We start from the raw sequence: 22,851 nt of genomic DNA on the forward strand, positions 1-22,851 counted from the left end.
GTTTTTCCACCTTCCAAATACTTTTCTGTAGAGATGCCGGCGTTTTGCAAAGACTTGTAAAAAACATGCATTTTATTTTGAAAATACACGCTAAACAAAGTAGTCTAGCTTTCATACATACAGTTACAGATCATTTGGTTTTATTACTTGCAACTTAAAATATTTCTTATTTCCATTTTTTTATTAGTAAATACCATTCTTTGAAAATACCTATGAACCAAAAAAATTGTCCAATTAATTTTTTTCACCAAAAACTACAATTCCAAGAACAGTACCCCTTCAAATTTGGTATCATTGGAAAATGGCCTCTCTAGATCCCAAAATGAGTAAATTTATGCAAATAAAAGCATTTATAAAGGAGTACCTACAACTAGGGGTGTGTATTGGCAAGAGTCTAGCAAAACAATACATATCACGATACAATATGTATCGCGATATACTCCAAGAACAATTTTTCACTATTTTTTTAGAGTATAACTTAGAAATTTAAAAAAAAAGAATATTAATACACTTTTTATGGAAATTCCATCCATCCATCTTCTTGACCGCTTGTTCCCTTTCGGGGTCGCGGGGCGCCGGAGCCTATCCCGGCTGCTGAAGGGCGAAGGCGGGGTACACCCTGGACAGGTCGCCAGTCTGTCGCAGGGCTTTTTATGGAAATTAAATTGTAAAATTAATTTAATTTAATGATCACAAAGCTGCAGCTATATCCCTTTTTTGGTAAAAAAAATACTGAGAAGATATTTTTCAGTGTAACAACAAAAAAAACTTGGAATGAATGGGTCTCAACCAATAAGGTTCTAAAGGTATAATTGAGGTAAAATACTATTTAGAACATTGCTAAATGTAGCTTAGAGTACTAGTAGTCGTGGGACTAGGTGGAAAGCAAAAGTTGTATTAATTTTTTTCTAAATTCAGTTTGATTTGATAGAGATACAAGTAATGGACCTGAATAAGTCTCAAAAGTTCATTGCATGGAGTACTTTAAAACCAGCACTTGTACGCGTGACTCATTCTATTAACCTCTGAACTCTTCTTTCCTCTGTGGAGCCATGCATAGATTTAAAAAAAAGATTGCCCATAAATAAACCCCGGCCTGCTGTGATGCGCTGCGACATGCACATGTTTGTCTTTGCACCCACAAACACCACAACTGTGCTTGATAAACTAAAATAAACACTTGATGCACGATGAGCGAGGAAGGCACTTTTTTTTAAAACCTCAAACCATCTTGATAGCACAAAAGTATTAAAATAATGAGGAAAATAAACTAAATGCATTGTTTTTTATTGAGCTGTGTTTTTTGAAGAGATTTAGGTGTAAGAAGGGCAGATGGTGTCGCTCTAGGAACCATCTCCCGACGTTGGGGTGGAGAGAGCAGGTGGCGCTCATGCTAGTGTGTGTCCTACATAACCAGTGAGGACGAGTTCACAAGGACACGGCTGCAGATCTTGCCTTTGGCCCGTGTCAGCAACACTCTCGTCTGCCGCGATGCGCTCGGGTGCATGTATGTGTGAACCCAGCAAGTCAATGCCACAGCCGATGGACAGATCAGTGGCAGGTTACAGAAGCATGACGTCATCAACAAGCAGACTGATTTCCAGGAAGCATACGCACTGCTGGACTACCTGGAGGCCGTCGGCTGAACAGATGTCTTCCTAATGGATGTGAAATGCCGTTTGTGTGAAATGTTATGAAACATGCAGGAGGAGAGGAACTGTCTGTCCACGCAGGGACATGTGATGTCACTGCGTTGGGACTCTTTTTCAGTTCAGAGAGCGGTACAGGCGGATGGATCCTAAGTGGAAAACGGTGTCGACACTGAGTGGTATTAATAGAAAATCCTGAAAATCTTCAGGCATGTCCAAAGTATGGCTGAACTTTCAAATTTCAAAGCACTTTTTAAAGACTGTGTGTGGTTTTGTGACTGTGATTTTGCTAAATTAGGCTTAATATTCAGCATAGAGGCACCACCAGCTGAGACATACTATCTATAGAGAGTTATGTTAAAAACATACTTAGATGTATTTGTGTTCAATGGGAAGAAATTAAGAGTATGAAAAGTATTCAGTAAATTTTATAAAAGTACTTAATAGAAAGTTAGTTGACCCTCAAAAAGTTTGGACACCCCTCCTCTATGGACTTATCTCATGTCACTAGTGCTGCCACAAACGATTATTTTAATAGTCGAATCATCGATTATTTTTTCCGATTAGTCAACTAATCGGGTCATGGACAAACTGGATGTAAAGCACACGTCCTAACCATCATTAGCTTTAAACTAACTAAAAAAAAACAACTGAAAATTGAAATTGAAAGCTAAAAACACTGAAGCTGATAGGTGAAATCGCTGAAGCTAATAGCTAGCTAGAATATTAGTTGAATGCCAAACTAGCCTAAAAACTGAAAAAAGCATAAATTAGCCAAAATAGCTAGCATGTAGCTGAAATAAATTGCCTAAAAAAACAACAAAACAAAAAAGCCTAAGTTAGAAAATACAGCTAGCTTGTATCTGAAACATTAGCTAAACTCCAAAATAGCCTAAAAACAAAAAACGCATAAATTAGCCAAAATAGCTAGCATGTTGCTGAAATTTTAGACTCTAAAATAGCCTAAAAAACAACAAAAAAGCCTAAATTAGCCAAAATAGCTAGCATGTAGTTCAAATCTTATACTCCAAAATAGCCATAAAAAAGCCTGAATTAGCCAAAATAGCTAGTATGTAGCTCAAATATCAGCTAAACTCCAAAATAGCCTTAAAAAAATGCCAAAATAGTCCAAAAAGCTAGCAGAATGCCATTATAACTTTCAACGTTAGTACACTCTTACTCCATATAGTATAAAGTAACGACTAATCGACTATTAAATTAGTCGTCGACTATTTTAATAGTCGATTAGTCGTCAATTAGTCGACTAATCGTGGCAGCCCTAAATGTCACTTTTAGGAAAATTTGATAAACCTTCAACATCATGAAGAGCTCTTATGGTTTTCACATTAACCGCACAAAAATATGTGAATTTTAGCTTAAAAAATCTATTTTAAATTTAACAAGAGGATGTTTATTTATCTCTGCAGGAAAACAGAAGGCGTGCCTGAAGTAATCAAGCGCGACAAATTTATCTTCTCTCGAGATATCACGCTTGTTTTCATGCAAACAGGAATTATCTGAAGAAATCTAATCTTGTTTTTTTGTTTAGATTTGACTCTGTTTTTTTTTTTGTTTTGTTTTTACAGGGCGTTTCTAATCTCTGACACAAAAGAAAATGTTTAAAGTTTTGATTAAAACGTAAAAAAAAAAAAAAATTAATTTGTGGAAACAGAAAAACATTTTTTACAAAAATTAATCATAAAAAAGGAGATAAACTCCTTTACATTTGGAGTCAGATTGCATGATTTAAAACTCCAAAAATATGTTCAAAAAGTAAAAAAAAAATCATTGTTTTTCTAATTGATTCAATAAAATCAGATATGGTTAAAACGTATTCTATAAACATATTTTATTTAATAATCTGTTACGTTTTCTTATTTTATAGAATATTAACACTAAAATGTATCATTCATAGTGCTCCACCATCGCTGACTCATTACCTGTTGTGTTTTTTAGTGCATGTTAAGGTTTTGTTTGCGTGTTTGATGCAGTCTAATCGCTGCATCTTCGACTCGTCTGTCTGCTCTTTTTTTGTTTGGCACTCAAAGCCTGAAAGAGTTCAGCATTGAAGCTCTTAAAAACCGAGCCTGTTCTCTCTCTTCCACACAACGCTTTGTTGTTCAGAGGAAGGAGTAGGAGGAAGACTTCAAAAGCTTTGATTCATGCCACCGTTTCCAGAGGAGAAAACAAATATAGATGTTATTACACGCCATCTATTATGTAGAAGATGAGTTCATTATTTATTATACATTAAGATGATGCATTATTCAGCTTTTATTTTTCCTCAGGAGTGGATTTTGAAGGAGTGCGATATTCCAAAAACAGATGCAAACCCCCCCGGAGGGATGTTTAAAACAAGCAGCTGCAGAGTTTTGTGTGTTATGCTAGAACACTGATCCAAACCTAGAAGGAGCTCTATAGTGTTACTTTAGCCTTTAAGAAATACCTTTTTTTTTAATAATTGTGAATTATTTGAAATATTTTAAGCCTTAACAAAAGTGAAAATACAAAAAGAAACTTGCATGTTTTAAATTAGATTTTTTATTTCATTTTTTTTACCTTCTACCATTAGTAGAGGCCAAATTAGCGAAAAATCTAAATCATTACTTAATTAAAAGCTGAATTAGCATAAAATTCCTCAGTAAATTAAATCAGCCAAAAATGTTAGCATGTTGCTAAAAGAAAAGCTAAACTCTAAATTAGCCTACAAACCCCACAAGACAACAAATTAGCTAATGCTAAAATATTAGCTAAACTCCAAATTAGCATAACAAACTCATTAGAGGCCAAATTAACTAAGAAAGCTAGCTTGTTGCTTAATTACTAGCTGAACTCTAAAATAGCCTAAAATTTCCCAGTAAACTAAATAAGTCAAAAATGTTACCATGTTGCTAAAATAAAAGCAAATTCTAAATTATCCCAAAAAAACTTCAGCAGCAAACAAATTAGCTGAAAACATCAGCATTTTGCTAAAATATTAGCTAAACTCTAAATTATCATACATTTTTTCAGTAAACTAATTAGTCAAAAACATGTTGTTAAAATAGAAGCTAAACTCTAAATTAGCCTAAACCCCCAGTAGACGTCAAATAAGTAAAGAAAACGTTAGCATGTTGCTAAAATAAAAGCTAATCTTTAAATTAGCGTAAAACCCAGAGTAGACAATAGACTAGCAAAAAACGTTAGCGTGTTGCTAAAATAGAAGCTAGTCTTTAAATTACCCTAAACCCCCAGCAGATAATAGACTAGCAAAAAATGGTAGCATGTTGCTAAAATAGAAGCTAAACTCTAATTTTTTTATTTTTATTATTATTATTTTGTTTTTCTTCAGCCAGAGAGCCGCCATGGAGAGATAAAAGAGCTAAATGTGGCTCTGGAGCCGCCGGTTGCTGACCCCTGTGCTAGACTGTGGGTAGAAAACGAATGGAAAAGGGGTAAAACTGAGAGAAAAGTGTGATTAATTGAGGAATTAAAGGAGTTATGGTGACTGGTTGAATTAAAATACAGCGTGACTCTGGTTGCTTTTTAAATATCTTCTTAAAGTGATATCTGTACTTGACAGACTTTTTTTTTTTGGTGCTAACGGTTGTCTCTCCTCTGTTTTCTAGATGTCACTCTGGGTCCACAAACGTTCAAGAACGTCACCAACTTCAGCACCTTTCTACTCGACCGTTCATCAGGCGTGCTTTACCTGGGCGCCAGGGACGCCATACTGGCTGTTGACACCAACAACCTCAACCAGCAGCCGAGAAAGGTTGGACGAAAAAAGACTCAACTTTTGTTGATATGTTGTAGGACTTGCAAATGTATCGATATCGCGATATCAGCCTGTGAGATACGGTACAAACAAGTTTTCCTCATATCGTGCAGAATTTGTAGTTCATGGTTTCTAATGGATTTACAGATCCATTGAAACATCAATCAATATGAACTCTCTGAAGTTCCTAATCTCTGAGTAAATTGAGATGTTCGGTGACATTAATTACTGATCACGTCTTGCCAAGTCACTTGGGATTCTGAGGAGGTAGAGCAGCCGTCTGTTAATTAGAGGATCGGCCTCGGCCGTTTACATGTACGTGTCTTTGGGCAAGGCACTCCATTTCACACTGCGGGTCTAAAAACGATGTTGTATCTAATTAAGAACCTCTCTAGAGATTAAAAACTGGATTGTAGGGTGAAAATAATGAACATGAAAGTGCTGTAAGAACATTAGAAGTGACTGTTTGTCGTCTTGCTGTCTGTCCAGATTGTTTGGGATGTGCCAGAGGAGAAGAGGAAATCATGTGTGGGGAAAGGAAAGACCGAGGTGAGAAGCCTTGTTTTGTGTTCTCACTTACATGACTCTGACTTAATAGGTGATACTCAACTCTCAACAGTCAGTTGAGCCATTTTTAAACTGCACAAGCTTTAAATTGAACTTTATTTAATTTGCAAAGCGTGGTTAAAGATTAACTTATGTTAAAATCAATTACAGTTGAACACTATTGTTGCAGTGACTCATAACCTGTGAAGGTTGTGGGCCACATTTCCTCTAAAGTTTGACTGAATGGTCTGACCAGGACCAGATACGTGGGGTGTTTTGGTAATCCACCTCATAAAAGAAAGAAACAACATCAAATCTAACCATAAATTTAAGAGAGATGATGTGTTCATGTGGTGTTGGAATAATTGGAAAAAGGACCGTCCGACTTGGAAAATACAAGTAAACGACAAAAGTATTTCCTAAATGACCAAAAAAATTTATTTTGCAATTTATATTTGTGAAAAATGTATTCATATTTAGATCATTCATAATTTATAAAACTAGTGAAATATTGTCTTAAAAAAATTGGATGGCGTCCCTTTTAATTCACGCCAATTGTTTAAAAAATGATGATGGAGGAGTGACTAATCATTACAATTTGTGCCCGTCTGGAATTATACGTCACTAAATCCTTTATATATATCAGAATAGAGCTGTAAAATAAAAGCCTGGAGCAAGATTTTTGCCGCTTTGACATTCCGTACAATCCATTGTGTACATGTGCTTGTGTCAGGTAGTACTAGTCCAGAGTGAACACGTATTCCTGGTGTGTACGTAACTTTGGATAACTCCTGGTCTACCGACCTTTATTTAAACAGTGAAATTATTCAATTTGTATCAGATTATAACGATCTTCAACCATTGGGAATAAATGAACAAACTAGTTTGTATTTATCTGAACAAATATCTCTCTTTCAGTGTTTGAAAAGACCTCAGTTATGCGTTAGCTCTCCAATAATACACCAAGCTAAGTAAAAATGGTCTTTTCTGGAAGACGTCACTTGAAATCATTTTTTTTAGAATCAAATAACAGTCAATTTTAAAGTACTTGATTTAATCTAAGTATCTGTCCTGTAGTGTTCTTTAACCAGACTGTTTTGCATATTTGCTATTGAACAGATGACGGTTTTATAACCCTGTTGTACTGTTGGGCATCTGATGGGAAGTTCTGGGATGTGCGCCAGCGTGAATGTGTGGGTTTGTGTGAATGTGACGCCAAAACAGCAGGAGTCTGAGAGGTTCCATCAGGTCACAAATGTACTGTGGTCTTCTGTGGACACCAAAGGAAAGACTCAAGCTTGGAGCTTCAGTTTGAATCTTAAGTGCTTCTGGTTTACGAATGACGTTATTTCTGAGTCATTTACCAGGAAATTCTGGATCGTTTTACCTGCAAACTGCTTCAAGTACAAAGAAAATAAAGGTCAAATAATAGGTGACTCATGCTGCTGGAAAATACAAAAAAAACTTTAACAAAAATACAAATATATATATTTTAGGATTATAATGAATATATAGAATAGAGAGAAAATGTACCTGCTTTTTGCTGAATGTGATTGCTGAAGAAATTTACTTTCATTGATGAATAATGTCCTGAAAGTGCTGAACATTTTCATACTAATTTCAGAAATTGCACAAAGAATTTGAAGAACTTCTTGAAAAATCGCAAATATTGTGAAAAATGTTAAAATGCGTAAAATATTTGAATATATGTCCTCAAGGGGTTGAGCGTTTGATATACATATTACATAGGTTTGAAAGTGCACAAAGTATTTGAAGAATTGGTCATTTATATGGGGCAAAAAAAAATTGTGTAAAATTTCAAAAATTGCAAAATTTCAGAAAACCAAAAGTACAAGCAAGAATGTTGTGAACTTGTTGAACTTTTTGAAAAGAAGTTTGCTTAAGTATCATAAGTGCACAAAGGATTTAAAAAGTGTCCCATTCACTCTCAATAGGGCGGAAAAATCCATAAATTGTGTAAAATTTTAAAAAGCGTAAAATATATCAATACCAAAATACAAGCAGTAATGTCCTGAATGAGCTGGACGTCTTGATTAGTTGCTAAAAGTGTGATTGAGTCTTTATGTGCCGAAAAGTATCCATAAAGGATCATTTTGGTGTGATTCACACATTAACTATTGGTGACTTCCATTTACTAGTCTTCTAGTTCATTTTCTGAAAAGAAAAATATATTTTTTTGTTTTTTATTAAATAATTTATGTCGCTTGAGTGTCTAAAATAAATGAACAAATATTTGTTTCAAAAGTTGCTAGAAAGAAATGCAAATAAATCATAGTTGGTGTACACACTAGCGCTGCTAGCTAGTGCCGTTACCCAGCTACGCTAGTGCTTAGATCAGAGGTCTGCAACCTGTGGCTCCAGAGCCACATGTGGCTCTTTTATCTCTCCATGGTGGGTCTCTGGCTGAAGAAAAATTAAATAATAGTAATTTTCAAAAAAATTAGAGCGTCTATTTAGCGTCTATTTTAGCAACATGCTAACGTTTTTTTGCTAGTCTATTGTCTACCGGAGTTTTAGGCTAATTTAAAGATTAGCTTCTATTTTAGCAACATGCTAACGTTTTTTTGCTAGTCTATTGTCTACTAGGGGTTTTAAGCCAATTTAAAGATTAGCTTCTATTTTAGCAACATGCTAACGTTTTTTTTTGCTAGTTTGTTTTCTGCTGGGGGTTTTAGGCAAATTTAGAGTTTAGCTTCTATTTTAGCAACATGCTAACGTTTTTGACTTATTTAGTTTACTGGGGAATTTTAGGGTATTTTAGAGTTCAGTTAGTACTTAAGCAACAAGCTAGCTTTCTTGGCTAATTTGGCCTCTAATGAGTTTTTTTATGCTAATTTGGAGTTTAGCTAATATTTTAGCCATGTATGCTAACATTTTTGGCTAATTTGTTATCTTCTGGGGTTTGTAGCCTAATTTAGAGTTTAGCTTTTCTTTTAGCAACATGCTAACATTTTTGGCTGACTTAATTTACTGAGGAATTTTATGCTAATTCAGCTTTTAATTGAGTAATGAGCTAGATTTTTGGTATCTAATAAGTAATAAAATAAAAAATAAAAATCTAATTTTGAGACATGCAAGTTTCTTTTTATATTTTCACTTTAGTTAAGGCTTAAAATATTTCAAATAATTAACATTTATTAAAAAAAAAACAAAGGTCATGAATACAAATCCAAATTTCTTAAAGGCTAAGACTATACAGCTCCTTTAGGTTTTGATCAGTGGAAAACGAGCCCAAATGGCTCTTTTACTGCTAAAGGTTGCAGACCCCTGACTTAGATCAAATAGATCTAAGCAAAATATCAAAATATGATCATAGTTTAACTTTAAGACACTCTTATGTAATGTAGGCCCCTGTAATATGAATATTAGTTAATTTAGAAGCACATTTCATTTAGCTCTAGAGTGTAGTTTTGTAACGGAATGGCTAAAAATATTCAAAATCAGAGAGGCTTTCGTTGACTTATCACAGACTCATTGCCAAATCGAGGTGAATAAAAAATGAAGCTGATGGCAGTGCTGGCCTGAGTCCTCCGTGCGCCTCAGCTGCACCGGCACGGCGGCGCTGTGTGGTGCTGCCAGGGTGGGCTAAATCAGGTAACATGAAATAAAGACATAATCAGATCCCTGAGGGGAAGGATGACTCAGGGCTGGAGCTAGTTTGGAAGACTCTGCTAACTAGTCAGAAGGAAAAAGAAACACCTGCGTAATGCTTTTCTGTTAGGGGAAGTGTTGGTGTTTTTCCACAACAATCAGCGAAGGAGAAGAAGTCCACAGGGACAGAAACGTGTCCTCTGGGTGTTTATAAGATGATGACAATGAAAGGAACACAAACGCTTTGATGCTTCACTCCTGCAGGAAAATGAAGAGTCTCAGCTTTCACCTGTGGTTGTGTAAGTGAGCCTGGCTTTTGTCAGGTAGCAGTGGGGATCTCGAATGTCACTTCTCGGTTAAGTTCCCAGTTACTCTGATTCTTGAACACAAAAGTATATAATCTCTATCATCTTTTTGAATTTTGAAGATTTTGTTTTGTTTTAAAAGGGTTTTAACACAGTATAATCACGAAAGTGGAGAGAATTTTTTAATTTCTTGAACTTTGTCTCCCCCTTCAGGTGGATTGTAACAACTACATCCGACTGCTGGAGTTCTTAGGAGATGGACGCATCTATGTGTGCGGTACCTACGCCTTTGACCCTCACTGCGCCTTCCTGGTCAGTATGTTTGTTACCGTCTTGGAAAAACTTTACTTCAGCATGCTTTCAGTGTCATGACATTTTTTACTTTAAAAACATGTAGTACTTTAATGTTTTTTTATACTTTTTTTGTTTCTTGCTTTAACCTGTTCTTATGTAGTTTTTTTTTTTTTACCTTTTTTTTTATTTTTCGATAAAAACATGCTACAAAAATTAATTTTGGTGACTTCTTTTATGTCACTATAAATTAAAGAAAATAACAATTTTTATACACTTTTTTTTATTCTATTTACCATTATTTTTATTAGTTTAAATCTACTTACAAATGTTTTCTTTCTAGCTTGCATTATTTTTATTTTTAATACATTTTAGGATTTGACTTTATTTTGGTAGTTTTCCTTTTTTTTCTAATATTATTTAACATTTGTTTGAGTTTTTTGCCTTTATTTATTTATTTTTTGCCTTGTGCATACTTTTGCAATTGTAATTTCCTTCTTTAAATTACACTATTTTTATTTTTCCATTTTTATAACACATTTTGATTTATTTTATAGACATGTAGTTTATAATGCAGAATTTGAAATAAAAAGCACCAAATATGTATCTAATTCTATTATTTCAATGAGCATAAAACAATATATATATAAAAATATACTATAACGTTTGCCCCTTTCAATTTCATTTTGATTTATACCATAAATTAACAGTTATTACTATAATACAAGCAACAATCTATTTCACTACATAAATTGTGACTCAAATCATTAGTTTCACATATTTTTAGTAGATCCGAATTGAAGATTTTTTTTATCTACACTTCAAGTTGTTGATTCTTTAATTCCTTTTCTGGATTTTTCCATAAATTACCTGCATATCATCACTAAGCTAATTTGAAAAAAAAAATGCAACAAACAAATAGAAGTAAATTAATATATTTCAATTCCCTAAATCTGATAATGAGTTTGATAGATATTTAAATTGATTATCACTAGTAATTCTCAAATTTCTGAAAGTTTATTGGATGTATAAATATGTTTTATTAGTTGACACTCGAGTTACTACAGTGTTAATCAAAACAGTTATTCATTATATTTTTTGAAAAAGTGTAGATTAATTCTATTAATTCTATTCTACTAATGCTATTTTCCTTTTTTCTTTTCATCCATCAGGAATATGATTTTTTCACATTTTTTACACATTTTGGTTCTCTCTTAATTTATTAACATATTTTAAGCTTTTCCATACGTTGTTCCTCTGATGTTCATTTCGATTGGATATTTTTTCCCTGCAGGAGTTGTCCTCCTTCACGCTGGAGAAAACAGAAGACGGCGGCATCAGAACGGAGACGGGGAAAGGGAAGTGCCCCTTTGAGCCCGCTCAGCATTACACGGCCGTCATGGCTGGTAAGTTGCTCTCCGCTCATAACTAACCGATTGTTTCACAGCATCGGATGTTTGTTCAAAGTCTTCCTCCGACTTTTTGCTTTTTTTTAGGTGGTATTTTGTACACAGCAGCCACCAGCAACTTCCTGGGAACGCTCTTTGACATCTCCAGAGCAACGGGCCCGGAGCAGGAACGCATCCGAACGGAGCGATCCATCAACTGGCTTAACGGTGACACGCTTGTTTACCCTTCTGGTTCACTTTCTGTTGCCCTCAAAATCGAGCATGGGTGGTGTTTGTGTCCGTTAGACCCTGAGTTTGTCAGCTCAGCCTTCATAGAAGAGTCTGCTGACATCAACCCGACCGGAGACGACGACAAAATCTACTTCTTCTTCACGGAGATGGCCAAAGAGTACGAGCTGTACACCAAAGTCAAAGTCCCGAGGGTGGCTCGGGTTTGCAAGGTAACCTCAAAAAGGCAAGTTTTCAAAGCGTGTCAGGTGACCTCACCTCAGGATCGTTCGTCTCTCCAGTCTGACGTCGGAGGAATGAAAACTCTGCAGCGGCGCTGGACCACTTTTCTAAAGGCGCAGCTGGTGTGTGAGGACAGAAGCAGCGATCGGCGCTTCAACGTCCTGAAGGACGTCTTCACCGTCCAGCACTCTGCAGGCGACCCCAGCAGCACCCACTTCTACGGACTCTTCACCTCCCAGTGGTGAGATTCTCCACACTGCAAGATCAAACATGTGGAGGAAAAATCTTAAATTCTTGTAAATAGATTTTTTAATAGCAGAGAATGGATTCTAAACCAGGGATCGGCAACCTTTAACAGTAAAAGAGCTATTTGGTCTTGTTTTTTACTCATTAAAACCTAGAAGGAACCTTTAGTAGAGGCCAAATTAGCAAAGAAATCTTGCTCATTACTAAAATATTAGCTAAACTCCAAATTAGCATAAAATTCCTCAGTAAATTAAATCAATCAAAAATGTTAGCATGTTGCTAAAAGAAAAGCTAAACTCTAAATTAGCATTAAAACTCCAGAAGACAACAAATTAGCCAAAAATGCTACTAAAATATTAGCTAAACTCCAAATTAGCATAAACATTTCATGAGAGCTTGTTGTTTAATTCCCAGCTGAACTCCATATTAGCCTCAAATTCCTCAGTAAACTAAATAAGTCAAAAACGTTAGCATGTTGCTAAAAGAAAAGTTAAACTCTAAATTAGCATTAAAACTCCAGAAGATCACAAATTAGCCAAAAAAGCTACCAAAATATTAGCTAAACTCCAAATTAGCATAACAATTTCATTAGAGCTTGTTGTTCAATTCCTAGCTAAACTCCATATTAGCCTCAAATTCCTCAGTAAACTAAATGAGTCAAAAATGTTAGCATGTTGCTAAAATAGAAGCTACATTCTTAATTATCCCAGAAAAACTTCAGTAGATAACAAATTAGCTGAAAACACCAGGATTGTTTCTAAAACATTAGCTAAACTCCAAATTAGCTTAAAACCTCCAGTGGACAAAAAACTAGCAAAAAACGTTAGCATGTTGCTAAAATAGAAGCTAAACTCTAATTTTTTTTGAAAATTACTATTATTTTATCTTTTTTCAGCCAGAGAGCCACCATGGAGAGATAAAAGAGCCACATGTGGCTCTGGAGGCCCACTCCTAAGCTTTGACTGACTCACACCAACCTTTTTTTTATGTTTTTCTTATTGAATTTCTTGGTAATCGAAGCCTTTCTTTCATTTTCTGTTGTAGGGAGCCGGAAGACGTGTCCGCCGTGTGCGTTTTCAGCCTGAAGGACATCAACAAAGTGATGGACGGCTCTTTTAAAGAGCTGAAGAAAAACTGTGAGAACTGGATGAATCCAGATCCCATTCCCACTCCAAGACCTGGCCAGGTACTCAAATGTCCCACTGCTGCAATAAGCATGTGCTGCTTCTGTGTTTTAACATCCCAGTCTGTTTGGTTTTAGTGTTTAAACAGTGCGCTAAAGGCTGAAGGGTTCGAGTCCTCCTTAAAACTCCCCGACAAAGTGCTGACGTTTGTGAGGGACCACCCTCTGATGGAGAACAGCGTCACTGCAGCGCCCCTGCTGGTGCGGAGGGGAATCGGGTACACCAAGCTGGCTGTGACCCTAATGGGCCGTGGAGCGGTGCTGCATCTTGGGACAGGTGTGGATGGGGGAGGTCCTCCGGCACAGGCCGAAATCTTTTGAAAAATTAAACACTTGAAGCTGTAAGCTGAAAAAATAAATAAAAGCACAAACAGACTTCGGAAAAATGAACGATGATTTTTTTTTTTTCTAAACTTAGTTTTTGCATTTCAAAACTCAAATTCTCACATTCTCACTTAAAAAATGTTTTTCAGTTTTAAGACAAAAATCTTTTGTTTTTGTTTTTTGCCTTTTTTTGGTGCATGGGGCGGAGCTTAGATGAAGGACCAATCAGAATTAGTAGAGTGGGAGCTCCAGAGTCGATGCATTCACTGACAGTGGAAACTTGGATAACTCCAAGCAAAAATAAAAAAATCAGTACTTCAAAGTGGCCAAAATAGACACATATTCATCCTTTACTCGTAATTCAAACCATATTTTGCAATAATAACCTCTCAACTCCTTGAATAAGCCACCTCAAACATATAAAGGAAACATTTCCTCCTGGTTATCGACTGCAGAATTTGTTTCTATTTATTTAAAGTTTCAGTTTTTCAGCTTTAAGGTGTTGTATTTTGATTTTCAAAATTCATCTGAGGATGCAAAGGCATTGCGTTTTAACCATTTAAATGCATTAAAATCTTCAGACCGTGGAGAGATCCACAAGGTGGCAGTAGTGGGACAGAACGCCACATTACTGGAGGAGGTCCCCATCTTCCCGGCAAAGGAGCCTGTTAACAACATGCTGCTGTATCAGGTAGAGCACAAGGCTTCTATATGGCTGATGCTCATGCTAATATACATGTAAAAAACTTTATTTGTGAGTGTTACGGTCTGTTTTCAGGGCTGGGCTCTGGTTGGAAGTCCTCTATCTCTGGCCCGCATCCAGGCTGAAGGCTGTGCTCTGTTTGACCGCTGTGAGGTTTGTGCCAAAGCCAGAGGACTGGGCTGTGTGTGGAGCGACACGGAAGACGCCTGCAGTCTCTCACAAGAAGAGTGAGTTTTATTTAGGACCCGAAAGACATAAATACAGAATATACGTTTATTTTTTACATCATATCTGTGTTTTCAGTCCCGGTCCAGGTGATGTGGTGGATTCTGCCTTAAAAAAGTGTGGTCGGCTCGATGGTAGGTGCATTTATCACGCTCAAACGTTTGACTGTATATGACAGGGATCTCTGTCAGCTCTTTTAATGTCATTTTACAGAAAAATAAAAAGATAGATACTTAAAAATGTGGGTTACATTCACTAGAAGTTAGCAAAACATTAATAAAAAGTGGGATTTTCTGTAAGTTCTGTTAATTATCAGAATAAAATAATCATCATTGTTGTACAGAGGGGAATTACTACATTTTTATACAAACTTTATGTTTTCTCGGTTGGGTCATAACCAGTGAAGTTCTGTTTAAAATCAGAAGTACATGGAGAAAAGGTTAAATTAAGGGGAGGGGCCAACAGATTTTGGAAGAGTGGAGGATCTTAACAAGTTAAAGGATCCAAAACATTTCTAACAATTTTATTTCTATTTCATTTAAAAATATTGTTTTGCAATGCTTACAGAAGCTTGGTCTTTTATTTATATGCCAAAAAACAAATATATTAATTCAAGAAAAAAATTAATTTTTGTATTTTATTTATATGCCAAAAATACAAATATATTAATAAAAAAAAATTGTCTTTTATTCATATGCCAAAAAACCAAATACATGAATTTAAAAAATGTAATTTTTGTCTTTTATTTATATACCAAAAAAAACAAATATATTTATTTTAAAAAAAAATTTGCCTTATACTTCTATGCCAGAAAAACATATATGTGAATTTTAAAAAATAATAATTTTGGTCTTTTATTTATATGCCAAAAAAAAACCAAATATATTAATTTAAAAAATTTGTCTTTTATTTTTATTCCAAAAATATAAATATATTAATTTAAAAAAATACATTTTTTGCCTTTTATGTATATGCCAAAAAAAATAAAAAATCATGAAATTAAGTCACCGTTTTCTAAAATATGAACGTTGCCATTTTGGAACCAGACAACGACACTAAGCAGTGATTGATTTAAGTTCATTTTTTTACAGTTTGACATATTCTCACATAACTTAATTTCAAAATAAAAGCTGCTTCATGCCAAACAGGATCTTCTCCTTGCAGCTCTGGGCAGCTAGTAACCATTATTGTGCAGCGCAAGATAATATGTGCTTTTAACTCATAAAACATCAAACTTTTTGCTTTCTATATAAAATCTGTGTATTCTGGAGGCACCTCAGCCATAAATTTATACATTTAGCTAATCTAAATTAAATAAATGTTATTTAAGTAAGCCTTACTTTTAAAAAAAGACAATTTTTCTTACTTTATTTTTTTTCTTTTTTCCCTCTCTGTCCTCAGCAGTCTTACACTGCTGGGTTTAGTTGTTTTAGTTTGATCTCAGAAGTGTTGTCTCTGGTCCCACCCATCGTCCTGCTGTCTCCTCCAGGTCGCTGCAGTCCCATCATGGAGGACATGCAGGTGTCTCTGGGTCAACGCCTCTTACTGCCGTGTGTCCAGCTCTCCCCCAGACCCTGCAGCTGGGAGCACCCCCCCCACCGGCTCACCAGGCAGCACCACTCCGACTTGGACGTGACGGTGACGGAGGACAGCCTTGGAATCTACGTTTGCTCATGCCAGGTGCTGAAAGCTCGAACTCAGTCGTGGAAGATCTCTGCTTTATCCAAACGCTGAGACAATCATTTCTTCTTCCAGGAAGGAGGCCCGTCGGTGAGAGATCCCACCACGTGTCGCCGGGCGGCTTATCATCTCTCACTAGAGGGTCCCAATGTGGAACGATCCAAATCCTCGGCAGGAAGTCGACATATCATCGCCATCTACATCTTCTTCTTCTTTTTGGGTTTACTCTGCGCTGCGATTGTAATGTTCTTCGTGACCCGGAGGAAAAATCTCGGCCAGCACCAAGCGGCGGATACGTCCCTGTCGTCGGACAAGGGGAAGGGCTTCATGGGCTCCTCCGTCACCCCGCAGTCCCCCAGCAGCTCCAGCCTCTTCTCCGAGGGCTTCCGGCTGATGGAAAAACGGAACGGGACCACCACGTCCACCACCACCACCACTCTCCTGAGCAATCAGGGCAACGGCGGTCCCCACGGCAACAGCCACGACAGCAAGCCCAGCAACGGAATCAACGGCAGCTCCCACAGCGGAGAGCTGAAGCTCGCCTCCGACATGCTCGTGGCCAACATGTTGGACGGAAGGACGGGGGAGCGGGCGCGGCCCGAGGGGGGAGCGAGGGAGTTGGAGGACGGGTATGGGACAGCGGGGGGGCTGGGGGACGGCTTAAACGACGGAATTAAAGGACTAGAAGAAGAGCTGGCCAGTTTCCCCATGTTTAGGGCGAACGCACCGCTGGCTCCATGTGAAGAAAGCTCGATATGAGAAAAGACTTCTTGATGGAGCCAAATAAAACGAAAGGGCTCCCTCTGATGGGACGCTCCAAGGACCAGAGAGCTTCGAGTTTGTGCACGAGGACAGATGAGAACTGCTGCTGAGCAGACACGCTGACTAAAAGTGTAAATACGAGTTGGGTTCTCGTGTAGCTCCAACGTTAAAGCAAAGATGAAATGTCTCCAAGCAGACGTGAAAAAGCCATAATTGTCCTTAAATGTCGTGGTGTGATCTCTCACTCACATCTGACGATGGATCTCCAAAAGAAAAGCGCACTTTTCTCCCCAACTTTTTATTTCCTGTCTCGCCGTTACCGAGAACCTCTACGGATCCCAAAGCGCCAAAGGACGGAGGCGGTCCCGGTTGACGTGGCAACAGTTCTCAGGCCGATAGATCCTCTATCAGGAGTGAGGGGTCTTTAAGGAAGCTGTAAGTTGATGGGCAAACGTTTCTCACATGTTCACCCTTCATGAATGGACCTTTCAAAGCCATCATCACCTCAGTTTCTACATGGATTTGAACATAAACGTATTTCTTCATCTGTTTTGTAATAAAAAAGCTGAATATTTGTGGTGTCATTATTTGAGCAAATAATGTGTCACCAGATTGTGTCATCAATGATTATTATTTTACAGTGAATTCTACCATCAGTCGATTGGGTGAATCCAAAAAAACTAAATTAATATAGTAATAAACGTAATCAGAAATGAAAGTTTACATAGTAAAAATGAATTTTAGTCACCAACATTTTGATAATCTGAAATAACAGGGAAGGGATGGTTAGCAATGACTTTTCAAGACTTTGGAAGTCAAAATGTATTTTATAAAGTGAACAGTACTAATAATTAAACACGGTAGTGGTAGTGTGATGGTTTGGAGCTGCATGACTCTAGAATCTGGATGGATAAAACCATGTTAAAGTCTAGAAGCAGAAACTCTAGAAGAAATCCTGGAGAAACGTCCATAAAAAAGTGAATGTTGCTTTACCAAAGTAAGCTAGCTAGTTGATTAGCCGTTTTGACAAGCAGGTACTGTCAACAATTCCTGTGTACTAATATCTATCGTAATTGATTAGTTATATCCTTTCAGCTCTGAATGGAACATCCTGACCCCCCACCCCGTTTGCTTCTCTAAGAATTTTGTTTTTTCCCGTGTTTTGCCTCCTTTAACTCTCAGGACCGCTTGGCTTCGATTGAAGAGCTAGACCTAATTGATGTGTACGAAACATGATCCATTTATAACAGGAAAAGAGCCTTCTAAATGCGCTTTGATTTGGTCATGGGTTGCTGGAGCCTATCCTAGTTACTTTTGGCCAAAACCTTTCCAAGAAATGAGATGAAGCTAAGCTGCTTCCTTCACACCAGAATCAAACAGGTCACAATGGTGCATTGATGTGACATTTATTTGCTCTACAGCGAGGCTAAAGCATTACTCTCAGAGGATTAACAAGCCCTTTTTGTCAACACCACAGCATCCTGCATCGTCACGGGAACCAGAATAATCCAGCCAAGAAAGTGAATGAGGCCTAAATAGTTTGTTTCAATAAGCAGCTGCAATAATTTACACCCGTCTCGTGGAGTAAAATACATTTCTGCCAATGAGACTTAAACCTTAACGTAAAAGCAATGCTCAGAAATAGGCAAAATTATGAAATTTATTACCAACATTTGATAACATTAACATCTTCTACATGGTGGACAATGGTTCATTTTTAAATATATTGTTTTGTCCGACATTTTTGGTTCAGCTTGTATCATTAAAACAGGAAAGTTCAAAGAAATTGTTATATTAATTTTTAGGATCATCCTTTCTTTTTCTTTTTGTTACTTTTTTTTCAGTTTTGGGGACTTTGCAGCACATCAGCTTTTAAATTTAGCCAAACTCCTTAAAAAAATTAAATCCTCCTCTGGGATAAATAAAATTGTTTGAACTGAATTGAAATAGCAAAAGTTAACCTGCAATATTCCCAGCAACCAGCAGAGGGAGCCAGATATTATTTTTGTTACAACTTCATGATCTTAATGTATCCCACATTTACAAATGTAAGACTCAAATTATGATAAAAACAACAAAACAAATACTTATGTAATTACATTATTATAAGAATGATTACACTGAAAAATTATTTTATTGGAATTTTTATAAGTTATATTTCAAAATAGGTATTTTGTCTGTGTCTTTCTCACAGTGTGGCCAGAGATTAAATAAAGAGAGCAGAAAAAAAGAGCATGAATCACTTTTCCAGCCCATCCGGCAGATAATAAAACCCCAAATATAACCGCTTGAGATACAGTTGGTTTAGGAAACAGAGTTTTATAATCAGCCCTGAAGCAAAAACTGACCTTCAGGCTATCACTGGAGTCCCTGAAAGAGACCCAAAGAGACGTTTGATGTTGGAAAAACTCAGAATGAATATGCACACATGCACAAAAATCAACGTTATTTGAATGGTGACTTTAAAAAATATATATATATATATTAAACCCCAATTGGATGACTATGTCTGTCATTTTAACTAAAAGTTATTTGACATCCAATCAGTGATGTCCTTTTAAACCTTCCTTTTCCTGATTCTCATTGGGTTTTGTTTTTCTATCATTTCATTTCATTTTCTGAAAATTATTTTTGTTTTCCACATGATTTTTTTAAACATTTTTTTTTCTAATATTTAGCGCTTTTTTAAATTGTCATTGTGATCTTTACAACGTTTTGGCGTGTCGTGATTTATTAATGGGATTCGCCCTTCACTACATTGGTTTAGAGTTACAGTTTGCCCAGAGCTGAACAGTGATTCGCTTCAGTGATTCAAAGCAGTTACAAGGTATTATGCTAATGTGGTAAAACAGCTTGGGTATATGGAAATATTGCGGACAAGCAAAAACAGAACGCCAAACACATAGTGAAAGAAGGAGGGCACGGTGGTGTAGTGGTCAGCACTCTGGTCTCTGTGAGAAGGCCGTGGGTTGGATCCCGGCTGGGACAGAGTTTGCATGTTCTCCCTGTGCATCCATGGGTTTTCTTCCTCCCACAGTCCAAAAACATGCTTCCACGGGTCATTTAACTGTCTCATACAGACCAAAACCCAGTGAGAGCCAAAATTATTCTTTCATTCATTTTTAAAATGTAGTTTTAAATATTTTTAATCATAAGTATATATTTTTTTATTTCTCTGTGTAACAAATTAATCGGATTTTACTGTTGGCAGAATAAAAGTTTTTTTCAAAATAAAATACCATCAAATCAGATCCTAGTGTTGCAGTAGATTTACTTAAAGTAAGTATGAGAAAAAGTCAAGGATGACACTTTTTATTATTTTGACTTTTGTCACTTTTTTCTTTGCAGATGAATGCTTTAAATGTATTCTAATAATAGTTGATTGAAGATTTTGCCATCATTTGCTCTGGTATTTGGTATGTTAAATATTTAAACATCAAAATTTAATAAACACTAAAACAAATGAATCAAAACAAAGAAAAAAAACACTATTTTTTAACATTATTTCCATGAGCTAAAGAGCATCAATCGAGACAAAAGAGCCGCCTGCGGCTCCAGAGTCTCAGGTTGCAGACCCCTCCAGTAATGAATATGAGTGTTTAGCTGTTAGATTACAAGAGCATCCCAAACTGGACATTCAGTTAATGAGCTAAAACATGGATTGTTCGGTTGTGTAATGGTGTCAAGTCTCTGCAAGAGAAGCCAGAACAAATCATTTTTATGGTCTTTTGCTATTTCTTCTTTCTTCAGTGAATAATCTTCTCTTCTCTAAAGTGAAGCTCAGGATTTCAAGTGTGCTTTAGATGTTGCATCATAATTAATTCACAAGCTGAGAAGCAACAAACTCTGACCAGAAGAATAAAGATGCACTTCTAAGGACAGAAGGTTTTCCAGAAATATTTAAAATAAATGTAGAGTATATTTAAAGATCCACTCGGATCATCTTTTGATCTATTGTAACAGTCTTCCCATTGGTCTTTTGATTATCATTATGCCGCTTTTAGCCATAAATTTTTTTTTAAATCTGTTTCTAAGACATAGATTAACAGTAATTTATTAGAAATTTGCCTCCGAGTTGTGGACGGGACGGTTGGTGCGGAGCAACGCCGTCCCCTCTTCCCATTGTGTAGCGGAGCAGAGAGTTGTCTTTTTTGAAAACTAACTTTTTTTATCCACTTCTAATTGATGATTTATATATAAAAAAATAATAATTGTGAGCTTTTATTTTTAATTTTATTTAATCATCATCAAAAACAAATACTAAGAACACAATAAAAAATAGTTGAAAAGCAATTTCTTAAAAGATTCTAGCAAAATACCAAAAGCTCACTTTAACTGCTGTAAAAAATCGATTACTTTCCATGAATTTAATTCGGTTTGTGACATTTTGATGGAAGAAAATATCAAGTTGTTGTGAGTCCAGATTTACTTGTGACTTTTCCAGCCAACAGACTGACTCATTTGTGGCTCCTTATTCAAAAATGCACTTAAATCACTGATATAATTGCACAGTTTTGTAAAAGTCCAGGCCCAATAAAAATATTAAAAAAGATGAACAAAAAGCAGATGAAAACTTAAATCTCATTGGTTACAATTGAAAAAACAACATAGGAAAATTATTATTTCATATTAAAAAAACATCTTAATGACGATTTTAAAGATGAATGCTGTTGTTACTCATTAAAATGATTTTATATTTTAGAATGTGTTTCTTTCTCATTCTATTGAATTTATTTATTTATTAATTTTTTTGACGGGCCACATTTGTAATTAAGAATGCTGTTCTGAATCTGTCCTGCCTGGATAAATAAACAGCGCATGTCCTGTAAAAATTTTTTTTTTTTTTTACCAAAATGTGGAGGACATGTATTCATCAAGCAGCTCCGCAGGTTTTCTGTAGCCGAACATCCTGAAGTCTTTTTCGTAAAGCTCGTACAGCCTCTTCCTGTCCTCCGAGGGAACCGGTCTAAACCAGTCCCTGACTGAATCCGAGGTGGTCATGTTGTTTTCAGAAGGAGGGAACTGGATGTCATCCTCCAGCTTTAACATCTTGAGCAGGACTCCAGCGTCCTCCTGAAGAGTCTCCTGATGGCCGATGAAGTCATAGCTGAGGAAATAAGCAGTTTTTCTATCAAATGCTATAAAAGCTTGAAAGTGTCTCCAGAACAGAGCATCCTTACTCTATGAGGCAGGGGTGGCAGAGGCGATGCATCTGCCTCCAGTGGATGTCAAACGGCTCCTTCTTCTCAGTTTGGGGATCCAGTAGGTACTGAATGAAGTGGCGAAACGAGGGCAGCTTCTTTAGCGCGTAAGCTTCCTTCATTGTTTTTGGGGGGTCAGACTGGTTGGCGTAACGCTTCAGCATGACCTTTCCAAAGTTTTGATAGAAGTATTCGTTCATCGGCTTGTACTGGAACTTGTCCCGGTAAGCAGAGATGAGGCGGACAAACGGATCCCTGACGAACAGGAACTTGGTGTAGTTCTTCAGCTGTTCCTACAGAGTAGACGTGTGGTGAGACGTTCGTAAACTGGTAAACTGGTTGGCGTAACAGCTTGAAGAAAATCATAGAAATTGCTATTATTAAACTTAGGGAGCGAAACATGAAACAGGAATAAATATTTATAACTAATATAATGCTCAGGGATGGATATTTTAATGTAACAACTAGTAGTTGCTGAAATTTATAAATTTAAAAAAGGACTGGACTG

At 36.5% G+C, this 22,851-nt stretch overlaps 3 protein-coding genes across 3 annotated transcripts in view; 1 reads left to right on the plus strand and 2 right to left on the minus strand.

Moving 5' to 3' along the window:
• LOC112155909 (meiosis 1 associated protein) overlaps positions 1-12,173 on the minus strand; it is a 132,323-nt gene extending 120,150 nt beyond the window's left edge. Inside the window, exon 1 of the mRNA XM_024287951.2 lies at positions 12,056-12,173. The gene's annotated coding sequence lies outside the window, so the exon portion shown is untranslated. The remainder of the gene's footprint in view (positions 1-12,055) is intronic.
• sema4f (sema domain, immunoglobulin domain (Ig), transmembrane domain (TM) and short cytoplasmic domain, (semaphorin) 4F) overlaps positions 1-17,719 on the plus strand; it is a 60,842-nt gene extending 43,123 nt beyond the window's left edge. Inside the window, exons 2-15 of the mRNA XM_024287949.2 lie at positions 5,258-5,403; positions 5,896-5,955; positions 10,083-10,181; positions 11,455-11,566; positions 11,657-11,776; positions 11,855-12,009; positions 12,079-12,260; positions 13,310-13,451; positions 13,527-13,725; positions 14,354-14,463; positions 14,551-14,702; positions 14,779-14,834; positions 16,190-16,380; positions 16,456-17,719. Of these exons, the coding sequence (XP_024143717.1) occupies positions 5,258-5,403; positions 5,896-5,955; positions 10,083-10,181; positions 11,455-11,566; positions 11,657-11,776; positions 11,855-12,009; positions 12,079-12,260; positions 13,310-13,451; positions 13,527-13,725; positions 14,354-14,463; positions 14,551-14,702; positions 14,779-14,834; positions 16,190-16,380; positions 16,456-17,139 (2,408 nt within the window). The 3' untranslated portion in view covers positions 17,140-17,719. The remainder of the gene's footprint in view (positions 1-5,257; positions 5,404-5,895; positions 5,956-10,082; positions 10,182-11,454; positions 11,567-11,656; positions 11,777-11,854; positions 12,010-12,078; positions 12,261-13,309; positions 13,452-13,526; positions 13,726-14,353; positions 14,464-14,550; positions 14,703-14,778; positions 14,835-16,189; positions 16,381-16,455) is intronic.
• An 815-nt stretch (positions 17,720-18,534) lies between these two features.
• Positions 18,535-22,851, minus strand: part of LOC112155670 (carbohydrate sulfotransferase 12) — a 7,736-nt gene continuing 3,419 nt past the window's right edge. The window contains exons 4-5 of the mRNA XM_024287464.2: positions 22,323-22,636; positions 18,535-22,249 (exon numbers count right to left, since the gene is read on the minus strand). Of these exons, the coding sequence (XP_024143232.1) occupies positions 21,988-22,249; positions 22,323-22,636 (576 nt within the window). The 3' untranslated portion in view covers positions 18,535-21,987. The remainder of the gene's footprint in view (positions 22,250-22,322; positions 22,637-22,851) is intronic.

The sequence above is a fragment of the Oryzias melastigma genome, linkage group LG18 (assembly GCF_002922805.2).
Source record: "Oryzias melastigma strain HK-1 linkage group LG18, ASM292280v2, whole genome shotgun sequence".
In the NCBI taxonomy this organism is placed as follows: Eukaryota; Metazoa; Chordata; class Actinopteri; order Beloniformes; family Adrianichthyidae; genus Oryzias; species Oryzias melastigma.